At 37.4% G+C, this 12,611-nt stretch overlaps 1 protein-coding gene across 1 annotated transcript; it reads right to left on the reverse strand.

Moving 5' to 3' along the window:
• Positions 1 to 5,081: 5,081 nt before the first annotated feature.
• Positions 5,082 to 12,611, reverse strand: LOC110014066 (sterile alpha motif domain-containing protein 3-like). Its single transcript, XM_020700735.2, has 6 exons — positions 12,464 to 12,611; positions 9,810 to 9,904; positions 7,258 to 8,330; positions 7,015 to 7,170; positions 6,837 to 6,929; positions 5,082 to 6,753 (listed from the first exon to the last, which is right to left on the reverse strand). Exons 3-6 carry the CDS (start codon positions 8,320 to 8,322, stop codon positions 6,472 to 6,474), a joined length of 1,596 nt encoding a protein of 531 aa, XP_020556394.1. The 5' UTR covers positions 8,323 to 8,330; positions 9,810 to 9,904; positions 12,464 to 12,611; the 3' UTR covers positions 5,082 to 6,471.

The raw sequence follows: 12,611 nt of genomic DNA on the forward strand, positions 1-12,611 counted from the left end.
AAGTCTTGGAATTGTTGTTTGAGGATTTTTCAAAAACAGTAATATATCATCCGCAAAAAGGGATATTTTATGATTCATCCCTCCCCCGTCTTCAATTCCCTCAATCCGGTCATCCTGGCGAATTAACTGTGCCAAAGGCTCAATACTTAGAGCAAACAAAATGGGTGACAGTGAGTCACCCTGTCGGACTCCTCTCTCTATGTTAAAAAAATAAGAGCAATGCCCGTTCACTCTGACTTTTGACCTAGGATTTTTGTACAGTAATCTGAACCAATTTACCAACTTCTCACCAAAACCCATTTCCATTAGTGTGTGTTCCAGGTATTTCCAATCCACCTGATCGAAAGCTTTCTCTGCATCTAAGCTGAGAAGCATGGATGATTGGGAGCTTTTGGCCATTAGTGATTGTAAATTTAGAGCTCTCCTTACATTGTTAGTTCCTTGACGCCCCAAAATAAATCCCGTCTGGTCTGGGTTTATAAGTTTCTTAATGTACTTTTGGATCCGGGTGGCTAGGATGGATGTTAATATTTTATAATCCACACACAAGAGGCTAATCGGGCGATAACTCAAACACTGTAGTGGATCTTTTCCCTCCTTATGTAAAACCGTGATAATTGCTTCAGACCATGACTCTGGAGGGTTTGCAGAATCTAAAACGTAGTTAAAGAGTTTACATAATATGGGAGTCAGCTCATTAACATAAACTTTATAGAATTCTCCCGCGAACCCATCTGTTCCAGGTGACTTGTTCTGTTTTAATTTACCCATTGTTGCTCTAACTTCTTCTTCTCCAATAGGTTCTATCATTCTGGAGGCCTCTTCTGGTGTTAATTTGGTCATTGATACTTTGTCAAAAAAAACTCCTTGATTTTCTCTTGTTTTCCTTCTAAGACTTGATTTTTATATAATTGTTTATAGTATTTTGCAAATGTCTCTGATATAGTTCTAGGGTTAGTTACAATGTTGGTATTAGATTGTTTAATCTTTGGGACTATGCGGCTTGCCTGTGTTTTTTTTTACTGAAATGATAATAATCGACTGGCTTTATTTCCAAATTCGTAGTATTTTTGATTCATAAATCTAAGGCTACCTTCTGCCTTATATGTTAATATCTCGTCAAGTTTCGTTTTATTTTCTTTAAGTTTGTCAAGAGTAACTTGTTTTCTCTGTTGCTTGTTTTCAAACTCCAATTTTTTTATTTCATTTTCGATTTGTACTTGTTTCTGAAGCCTCTCTCTCTTTAATTTGGATGCTATGGAGATTAATCTCCCCCGTACCGTAGCTTTTGCTGCATCCCATAGAACTGAGGGAGAGACCATTCCATTATCATTAAAGTGAAAGTATTCTGCTATAGCTGACCGTACTTCCTCTCTAACTGAAATGTCTGCCAACAATGAAACATTTATTCTACAGTATCTGAAACATGGTTCCTGCCCCAAATCCAGTGTCATCACTACTGGGCTGTGATCTGAAATTGTAATAGGTTCTATCTCACAGCTTTTAACTTTATGGATGTCCGTTTTGGTTATGAAAAAGTGATCTAGTCGTGAATAACTTCCATGTACTTGTGACATAAAAGTGAAATCTTTATGATTTGGGTGGAGATGGGGCCAACTGTCAACCAACCCGAGTTCTTTTATCATATTTAACACACTTTTAGACATTCTATTTGGCGGCTCAGAAGACATGGGTAATTTATCTAGTTTGTTATTGAGAACACAATTTAGATCTCCACCTATAATCACAATGTCTTCCCCCTTATCAGCTACCAGATGTGCAAGTTTTTTGAAGAAAAATGGGCAGTCTTCATTAGGAGCATAAACATTTAGAATGCTCAGTTTAAGTCCTTCAATAGTTCCCACCACCATAATATACCGTCCCTCTTTGTCTTGAAATATTTTTTCACAGTTAAAATACACAGATCTGTTAAACAAGATGGCCACCCCTCGTTTTCTATGGTTTCTACAAAAACTGTAGTAAACTTGGTCCACCCATTCTCTTTTTAGCTTCAGGTGTTCTGTTTCTGAAAGATGCGTTTCTTGGAGTAACGCTACAGCGCAGTGCAACTTCTTAAATTGCCCCAGAATTTTTTTCCTCTTAATAGGGTTGTTAATACCTTTTACATTATAAGTAACTAAGTTCCACACTCCCATTTTTTTAACTGGTGTTTTATGTATTGCTGTCTCTTCTTGGCATCCATATGTCTTGTACTTAAATAAAACAAAATTTTCCTTTTTTCTTTTTTGTGGAATGTATTTAGGTTAACAATGTAAGTCAGGGAGAACAACAAAAACAATAACAAAAAGAAAACATTGAACAAAAACCAGAACTTCCATTTTTTTTCGGTCAGACATTGAACCCGAACTGTATTAGCGTCTGACCCCCGATAACACTGGGACAGGGAGCGGTGACCAAAACTCCCTGTGACATAAAGCACCTGTTGTGCAATAAAGACCAATATTACACAGACATGTAAAAAAGGCCTTAGTGAGTGTAACTCACTCATGTAAAACAAAATAGAACAAAACTCTCCCGTCGTTTTTTTTTTTCTCTTTTTCATTCAAAAGTCTTTCCAGTGATTCGTGACAACTAAAAATTTTCTCAACAAGGTAGTTACCTTCAATCTTTTCTCCTCATCTTCTGCTTATTATTTTCTTACCCGTAAATGTTTTTTAGATGATTGTTTATCTTATTCAGATTTCTTCCTCCTCGACCATGGCTTTCAGATCTGCCATGAACAGTGTGTCATTTTCACTCCTCCTCCTGCTAATCCTCCATTCTTCTGCCAGTTTCTCCTCTATGCGCTCCCGTTCTCCAACTATTACCTGGACCCCCAGTTTCTCCAGGGTGTCCGAGGCGCTGATCAGAGTGGCAAAGGTTTTCTCTCCGGAGTCCAACTTGATTTTTAGCCGTGCTGGATACAGAGACTTGGCCTGTATGTTCTTCTGTTTCAGCTGCTTCACAACAGTGTGCACTTTGGATCTTTTCTTCTGTAGCTCCGGAGAGTAATCCTGATCGAAAAAGATCCTTCTGTCTTGAAACGTAACTTTTCCTTGCCTCCATGCTTGTTGCAGAACCACATCCTTCACCGCTGCATCCAGAAACCTTACAAGAATTGAGCGGGGGGGTGCAGTTGAGCTCGTTGGTCTGGACTGGAGTGAGCGGTGTGCTCTCTCGATGTTAATGTCTAGGCCGGCCGGCAGCGTCAAAACTTTGGGCAACAAGTCTTTCACAAACACCGCCATGTTTCCACCTTCACTGCCCTCTGGTATTTGATAAATACGCAGGTTATTCCTTTTCATCCGGTTCTGTAATTCTTCACATTCGGCGGAGTGTTGCCTTTCACGTTGAAGTAAATACCGGAGCACTCTGTGGTGTTTGGCCCCTCTGTCCTCTGTGGAGTTCACTCGTCCCTCCAACTCTCCGATCCTCTGCTGGTGGTCTGCAATCTGTTCTTTTATGTCCGTCATGGTCTTCTCCAGGCGATTCAGACTCTCTTTTGTGTGATTGTGACCCTGAATGTTTTCTTGCCGGAGTTTTTTCATTTCTTCCAGCAGAGACATGGTAGCTAGCTTCTCGTTCTTAATGCTAGCGGCATCGGGGCTTAATTGTTCTGGTTTTAAAATAAAAAAAATTTAATTGTACTTTCAAAATAAAATGATAACATTTTATCTTTTAAATAAAATTGATGACATCACTGCCTCACCAGCCTTGAAAGCTTTATTTTCAAACTTAAGGTGATATGGTCATGAGAAAATGAACATTAACACCACACATAACACCAGTGTCCATTTTCACAATGGATCACGAAAGTTACATTTTGCAAGTAAAAAAGCATAACACAATTTATGACACAACGCATGCATTTTACAAAGACTTTGTGACGAAGGAGAGGGCCTGATAGCCAAAGTGTTGTATGAACTACTTGACACAAGGGTGGCAGGACAAGCCCCTCTTCCAGAGAGCAAGGGGGATAGACTGGAGACGCAACGGAGACAATGTAAACTGACATTCGTAAGATGAACTCCCTACACAGACAGATCAGTGTAAATCAGGCATTAGTGCACAGGCGTTGTTGACAACAGGTCATTTTTACCCATCAAAAATTGTTATTTCCATTTTTCAGTTAATGTACAATGTAATAAACATAACATTAAGGGATATCTTCCAAACACAAATTAAAATTTTATTTTAGTTCAGGAAGTAGAAATATTAGCTGTCATTTTTAAGGTTAATGGTTCAATTTTTGGTCTGGTTATTTGCAGTTTTGTTTACATGAAACCCATAAAGCTCTATGCTTTCACAGATTTGTGTCAATTAATGGAACGAAAACAGTTTGAAGGCTGAAACTAAAATTGATGGTTTGTAAAAATATAGTCAGTATGTATAATTTAAAGAACACATGAAATGGTCAACATGACTCGGAAAGTGCTAATAAATGATTTAGCTTTTAATGTTTTATTGGTTGAGAGTTTGATCTTTAGCTGTTGCTAATAATGTCCAAAAGAGGGTCGGTTATATTTATATTTTTTCTCTTATTGACTGCAAAATATCATTAAAAAATGTCTCAAAGTTAGACTTTCCATTGAATAGAGTAGGAAGTAAAGATAGGATAATTAATTACAGCTGATAAATTACTGATGACCTTTTTGGACATGTTATTTTTAAGTGACTTTTGTGCTAGAAAACGTCACTCTATTGGGCAAGACTGATACTCAGCTGATATTATGGGTGTGTTTTTTTAGACCCGTTAGGTGAAGTTGAAGCATTTCCCACTCACACGCATTTTTCAGTCATTTGATGTGGTTATATTGTGATAATGAAAAAGCATGTCTGTTAATCCATTTCAATTGTCAAATTAAATATTACTAATTGAATTTTGCTACACATTTACTTGAACTTTTTGAGAATAAAATGTCAAATACGATTTTCTTTATCATTTGTTGTGTTGAAGAAGAAAAAGAAAATACGGTTTGGTGGATTGATTTTTCATTTTAATTTTGAGTCAACGAATGCAGCTACATTTTGAAAATGAAAAAGCATTTCTGGTATTGACTTTTATTTTTAGTTATGCTACAGAAATGCTTCCATAGACAACCTCTTATGGCACATTAGTTTTTATGTGGCACACTAGTTTAAAACACTGATTTGTAGCATTTGACCCCAAAGGAGCATAAACATCCCTGTCAATTCTTCTACAAATGATCGCTGATCAACAGTTCCAAATGCTCCACTTTTATTTTTTGCAAGGTAAAACGTATTTTCCCACGTTCCAGTGTTCATGATCTCTCAAAGTTTAAGGGTTTTATGCAGTCTCGCCTTCTCCAAATATTTATAAAGAGCGTCTCTCTCTTCAAGCTGAATTTGACACCCTTATGACATATCGTACTACTGAGCTAATGCTTCAGTCCAGTACCCACACTCTAAAAAAAATACACTGGGCCAACTTAAAAAAATTGAGGTAACAATTTGCATGGATCTTTTTAAGTTATCCCAACTCTAGTTAATATTGAGTAAATTTTCTCTGACTTTTTAAGTTTGATTAACTCAATTTTTGTAGTCCTACAAACACAAATTATTCTTTATTTTTAAGTTAAAGCTTTTGGGGAATTTAAGTCAGCAAATTATAGTATTTAAGCTACTTCAACGTATTTGTTTTGCTAAACTTTTACTCAAAAAAGTCCATGCAAATTGTTACCTCAATTCTTTCAGCACCGTGAACTTAATTACATCAGTTGAGACAACTTCACCAGTCTAGTTTCTTGCTTCAATTGTTTATTATAAAAACAAACATTATTGAACATAAATCTTTTTTTCCAATATGTCACAAAATTAAGAAAAGATAATCCAACTTAAATACTAATTTTTCCTTGCTTCTCAGAAATTAAAGATTCCAAAAATTGTAAAAAAAAAAAAAAAAATGGTGGCGACCTTAACAATCTTTATTGTTCTGCTTTTTGTATAAAGTCAAAGAAATACTTCATTGACAAATAAAACTGTCAAAAGTCAAACATAAAACGTTTTTGTTAGGCTTACTATTGAAACTGCTTAACTTTAACATTTGTTCAACCGCCAGCAGTTAAGGGTGTAGCTGCTCTATGCGCATCAACAAAAACTCAGCAGCACGGTAACAATTTTTAAAGCACAGGTGTAAAATTCAAGGCTAAACGGCTCATGTCCTGCTGGTTTTCCATGTTTCCTTGTTGCAATTTCTGATAATCACCTGGTCACGTGTGTTCAGCCAATCAGAGGCAGAAAAGAGAACATTGGCGGAAACAAAAAAACTTGAGGCTTTCACTTCCCAAATGTCTTCTTTTTTATCCTCACTCTTGTTGAACACACCAGACCAGGTAATCAGGAGATGATAACGCATAAAGATCTGGAAAACCAGCAGGACGTTGGCCCTCCAGGTATGAAGTTTCACACCCCTTTTTAGAACACTTACTAACAAATAGTTTTTCACCCTTTTTACATCAGAAGTTTATTTTTCAAAGACATTACCTTTGGACTTGCTTTCAGGGCATCAAGCTCAAAGAATACTTTCTGAAAGACCTCCAAGGTGTTCTTTAGACCTTTTGGGTAACTGATGTTGAGGGCATATATTAGTCCCATAAGTAAAGCACAGGCTCTGGGTACATCCAGGTCTCCAAGGACTTGTGTTCCCTCGATCACAATTCCTGCATGAACTGGTGTAGTCCCTCTTGTGATGACAATTTTCAGGACTTCCCCAGTGATGTCAGCATCTTGATCCTAAAATAATGTAAAATATATTGACAGTGTTTGAAGTCCAAAAAAAAATGGGATCAAAAGTGTCTTGTTAGTCCTCTACCTACCACCAGTTCTTTGAAAAGATCTTCCTCCTTTTCATTAAGGTAGACCACCAAGGAACGAATTGCAGCCTCCCTTTTCATTTCAATGGAATGATCCTGTAGAGAGAATGAAGAAAACTTGATATGTGTTTGAACCGATTGAAACTTAAGCATTGTCAAGTGGCAACTAACGTGTTTATACCTCTTCCAGCATATTCTTAATCCGCTGAATGTCCATTTTTGTGGCTCCTCCTCTTGTGGAAACCAGGGACATTATTTTTGAAGAGTAATGGTCTAGCTTTGACATGAACGTTGCCTCAAGATGAATAGTGGTGATGCGTTTAAATTCTTCATTAATCTGTTTAGAAATAAGTCAAAAATAAAAGGTCACAATTCACTTTTGTACATTCATCCATACATTAAATGTTTTAAGGAAAATATTTACCTGAGCAGCACTAAATAGAGCAGGCCATCTGTCTCTGACATCACTGACTGGTGGTTCCAGGTTAACAACTTCTTGCCTTCGGATGGAAAATGTTTTTGCCATTTTTGTGTTGATAACTTGTGAGTTGTTTCTCTTTTTCACTTCGTTCAGTAGCTCCACTCTTTCTTGTTCTAAACTGCTCTCAGTTTCTCCTTGGGGATGAGGAGGTAAATAATTGACCTCTGCCTTCCGCGGCTTCTTGATGTTCTTTGCAGGTGCTCTGTCATGTGGTCGCTTCTTTCTGAGAGAGTTCACCTCAAGCTCAGGGCATCCAAGCCCCCTCAGTTTAGACCTATAGTTACCCATTTTATATTTCAATCTTTGTTGCCATCCATAGCATCCATTATATGACCCGGGTTCCTTAAGGCAGGGATGCTTCTGAATCAGTGCCTCAGCAACATCTGACAACTGTGCACCTGTTGGGTAGGCTACATAGTGAAAGATGCTTTCAGCCAGTTTTTCAAGAATATCTTGAAGGATTCTAGTGAAGTTGAGTTGAATTCCATCATTCTTGAAAGCTTCATTTCCTGAAGTAAGCACAATTTCTGTGTCATATGCAAAGTGGGGTATGGGAAATTCTTTAGGCCAAGGCTTTGAACGGTGAAAACTGTGCTCCGGGGATGACAAGATTATAGTGTCTTGGGATTCTGAAGAGCAGGTGCTGTTGCCTTCGTCGAATGTCTTTGAAACATGGGGAGAAAATGTTGTGGAATTGCTGCTGCTTTCTGATGCTTCTACCACGGAACTTTCCAATGCGGTAAAGGTCAGAGAAACTGTGGGAGGTTCAACGATGTAAGCCACCTTGATTGTATCCTTGTCTTTAATGGCAGTTGTTGAGGTAAGAGAAAAATATTCTTCTCCAAATTCAATATCTTTGTAAAGTAAGTTGAAGTCCTGATTAAGCTCAAAAGTCTTTCTCACCATCGACTTGAGTTCAGTAACAGTCTCAGGGATTCCATGAGGCAGGTCCAATTTGTGTATGTCATGGTCTCGAAGAATGATTCTGAGTTTGGCAGAATTTGACATTGCAGGATCTGTAAAACAGTGAGGATCATCTGTTTAATTCATTGTGCTTAAAGTTATATTGCCTAAAGGTTTGCCATTTCAAATGAACACTGTAGGAAGGGTACGTTCTTTTTTAGTTAGTTTTGTTTTGGGACGTAATACAACAAAAAACGTTATATTTCAGCCATCTTGTCTGTCATATGTTTATATGTATGTTAAACCATACATTTCTATGATCTCACCAATATTCAAGTAACCAGCAGCAAGGAGCCGGTTTGAAATGAATGTTTGGTCCTTTATGGTAAATCAATGAAGTGTTTCAAAGTGACCATGCACTTTCCTCCAACTTTGTATGATGCCATTGGGAAGACATCGGACAACTCGCTGGGCTCAATTACTTTAATTTGTCTTTTGGGTTGAAGTTCAAAGCTTCTGAGATGTTCGAAAAACCAAGCTCTAAAACATTTAACAATGAATGCAACTCTTCCCTTTATTACAACTACCTGCATCAACTCCACAAAATCTGGCAGACAGCCTGTTGCACCATGTGCCAAGATCATTCCGGTGGAATATTTGGTCCCACTGCAGAACACTGTGTTTGCAACTTGGCAAGATGACTTGTCAGGGAATTTTTTTTGCACCGCTCTTCTTATGTCATCTCTCAGAACAGCGAACTCTACATTTGACATTTTTGTAACCTGTAGAGGTTGGTGGACAATGTTTCTGCCATTCAAATGATATGCAATCATCAACTGATGTTTCATCGCAAGGGAAAACAAGATGTTTCTAAAACTGTGTGTATGCCTGACGACACGTTTAAAGAAGCTGTGTTTTCCCTCGAAGCGCATAGTCCACAAAAAAACAAGTGGGCCAAAAGCTCTGATCATTTGTGGGTAATGCTCAAGAAAATGATGCTTCGGAATTAATTTTTCTGCAGGGAAAGCCTCCAAGAATCTTTGTCGATGTTCAGAAATCTTGCTTTCAAGGAAACAAATTGTTGACTCTGTATGAACGGAGGAAAGGACAAGTTCTACTATATCTTTAAGGTTGAGTAAGATCTGCCATGTTGGCTCACCCTCTGGTACTCGCTCTCCAATAATGAGAGGAAGCAGGCGAAGCAGGGCCCAATTTTCATGGGCATTCCCTCCAACTGTTTTTCTTGCAGCAAAGGTTGATGAGACTGGTTTTGGGGCATCTGTTTTATCTGCCCATCTATATGGGAATTCTTTAACTGATTTGTTCAGTTCTTCAAGAGTGAAATATTTAGCTTTTATTAAGGTATTTAAGCACAATGCTAGCTCTAAAGGCACAATACCTTCAAAAAGGTCATGTAGCACATCTGGAGGGTAACCAGTCAAAACGTGAAAATGTTTTAGTTTTTCAGTTAGAGGGCACTGTCTCTTCACTCCACAACAGTGTGACAGATTTTGACTGTGTGCTGCCAGAATATGTTCCTTGTGTTCTTGTACTGTTCTAGGACAAAATGTTCCTGTCCCAACTTCACTTACTTGAAACAAAGGTCTTTCTCCAAGGCAAAATCTGCACACATGTGTACCCGAGAAGCTTTCAATGAATCCTCCAATGCTATGGGCGCCAAGGTTATCTGCAACAACACAGAAAACAGTACCTTTGACTTGGACACCTAATGACGGGATGTAAAGTCCTTCTTCTTCTAGTATAGCAAGATCTTTCAGAAGTGGTTCTAACACTAAGTTATAGCCCAACTGTTTAATATCGTCTGCCTTACATAATATGGCTAAGTAGATTGATGTCAAAGAAGATCTTAACAAAGGCGGTACATTAGCCAAAACCCAATACACAGCAGTAATCTTGTGTTTCTTTCTTGAAGTTCCAATTGGATTACAGACTTCAAAATCATCCACATAGAGAATAAGTGAAATTGCTGGATTATTTTCTGACAGCAATTTATTGTTCTTAAAATTTGTGCCATCACGAAATGACTTGTAGTGATTTTCAGGTGTGTCATCTGCTTCATTTCCATGTTTGAGAAAATCTAGGATTTCTTTTTTCTTCAGAATTTCCTGTAATGACTTCAAGATAGGGATATATTGAAAACTTTTCTGCTCCCTGGCATCAAGTAAATACTCTATAGGTTCCACCATTGAAAAATGCTCTTTGAAATATTCTCTTCTTTTGTAAGAGGTAGACAGAGGACCATTACTTCTTAAAGCGAAGCTAATTGGATTGCTCTCACATAGATTTGTCACCAACTCAGAGATTAAGAAGTCATCAACCTGACAATTGTGCTTCTTAAAGCTTGACTGCAAAACTTCTTTTAAAATGGGACCTGATGCTGAGGAAGAAATGAAGTGCAATTCTTCCACTAACTCATTGATACAGTTTTGTGGTACATTGAATTTGCTTTCTAATTTCAACAACAGGTGGGACAGTTTCTTCTCGATCAAGTTAGGCAATTCTTCCGAATCATCATCTTTTGGAGCTTCTCTGAACTCGTCTTGAGCATCTTCTTCACAATCAGGATCATCCCCTTCCACCAAAGTTTTACCAGACTTGAGCAAAAGCTCAGGCTTGAAATCATCCAGTGAATGAGGAGTGTGCTTTCGACTCTTATGAGAGGCAAATGTTCCGTGAATGTTTGTTTTAAAAAGAGCAATTTTCAAAAACACAAGAAACAGTTTCTTGTTTTTTTAAATGACGAGTTATGTGCTCAAAGTATTCTCTTTCTGTAGATATGGTGCTCAAAAAGCAGCATGGACACTTAAAGGAGAAAACTTCAGTGAGCATAGTTTCTTTACGAGTTTCATGGTTTCGTGAAACGTGGGTTCGTAAACTGCCCCATGTTTTAAATGAACAATAACAATCCCAGTAGAGGCATGGAAGATATTCATCATGACCATGTCGGAGTCTATAGTGTTTCAAAAGATCAGTCTTTTTTGGTGTCCCAAATTTGCAAATTTTACATGTCCACTTCATTTTAAAGACTTTCACAAGTATGTCAAAAAATTACAGTAACTGTAGTGCTTTTTCCAGATTTACATAAATATCACTGTTGATAGTTGGGATTTAGATGTTAAGAAAAAAATATAAGATATAAATATAAGAAACGGTTGACATTTTTATTTAAACTGTTTTACAAAGGAAACAAAAAACCTTGAAATAAAACTTGGAGCAGATTTTTAAATGCTAACCTATAATAATAATAAAAAGGGTATTTCAAACTAAAGGTGGGGTGATTCAAGAATTATCCTTCTGGACACATTTTTTTTTAAAAATAACTTTAGAAAATAATATTAAATACAACTACTGCCTAACTGGAGTTCTAGTTTGAAGTAAACAGAACTTTTGCAGAACTTTTTTTTTTTTTTTTTAAAGTGAGTTAAGACCATAAACTTTCTTGCCAAATATATTTGTATATCTGTTTTAAAATGAGGTTTTGTAGGAAAGGTGCGGGAAGAGCTGAACTACTTTATCGATAAATATTTCAGCTATTGGGCAGCTAAAAGTGAAAAATCTGCTAAAAAAATAATGTTAGATAATATTGCTGCTTGCTTGGAGAATAAATAAACCCTGTACTCAAATATTAACCTTCTATGACTTGTTATGAAGGTAATCTTAAGAGGAAACTAAATAACAGACAGTGAGGTAAAACGTTCAAAACTTACAAAAATGTCTCTCCCCTAATAGGCAAAAATAATACCAGAACTGGATAAATAACCCCACCGAGCTGTTCAATTTGCGCTACGAAGCAGACAAAGCCGTTAGTGTTTTTTCCCGCCAGGAATATATTCAAAACGCTAACGTTAACAGACGGAGGAAAAGTTACATGATAAACTCGGCGAAAAAAGAATTTACATGTCAGAAAAAACGAGAAAAAGTCTGCGAGAAGCCGGCAGTTTATTCTTGCAGGCAGTCTTGCAGTTTATTCAGTTGAACTTGAGATCAAAATGACACTGTATACTTAGTTCTAGTCTTGTTAAAATAATAACGCAGCCTCCCGCTAGCTAGCTCCCAATGAAATTTAGTCCCCTAGCTTAGCTAAAAGTCGACGTTAGCAAGAAGAAAACAATGCAGCTGTAGCTAGTTTTTTGTTTTCTTCCAGCACCTCTTGTGACACAGTTGAAAGATAATATTTCATTTGAATAAGTTTTGCCAAAAACAAATGTTAACAATGAGCACTTACCAGAAAGCAAAGTCTTTCATGAGCTGCTCCGTGCGTGCTTGCCCCGTTTCTCCTCGAAGGCGTGGCCTGTCTTTCCGGTGTTGCCCCAGGTTTTTAAGTATGCTCAATGTACAATCAGGTTTTACCAACTTAATATGTTTTGTTTTTG

This window comes from Oryzias latipes, chromosome 1 (genome assembly GCF_002234675.1).
Source record: "Oryzias latipes chromosome 1, ASM223467v1".
In the NCBI taxonomy this organism is placed as follows: Eukaryota; Metazoa; Chordata; class Actinopteri; order Beloniformes; family Adrianichthyidae; genus Oryzias; species Oryzias latipes.

Bases quoted from the DNA above. Each gene is read 5' to 3' on its own strand.
- LOC110014066 (XM_020700735.2), bottom strand. From the start codon at position 8,322: ATGTCAAATTCTGCCAAACTCAGAATCATTCTTCGAGACCATGACATA. The intron at 7,171-7,257 runs GTAAATATTTTC...ATTTCTAAACAG, and splicing joins CTCTATTTAGTGCTGCTCAG to ATTAATGAAGAATTTAAACG. The intron at 6,754-6,836 runs GTAGGTAGAGGA...ACATTATTTTAG, and splicing joins ATCTTTTCAAAGAACTGGTG to GATCAAGATGCTGACATCAC.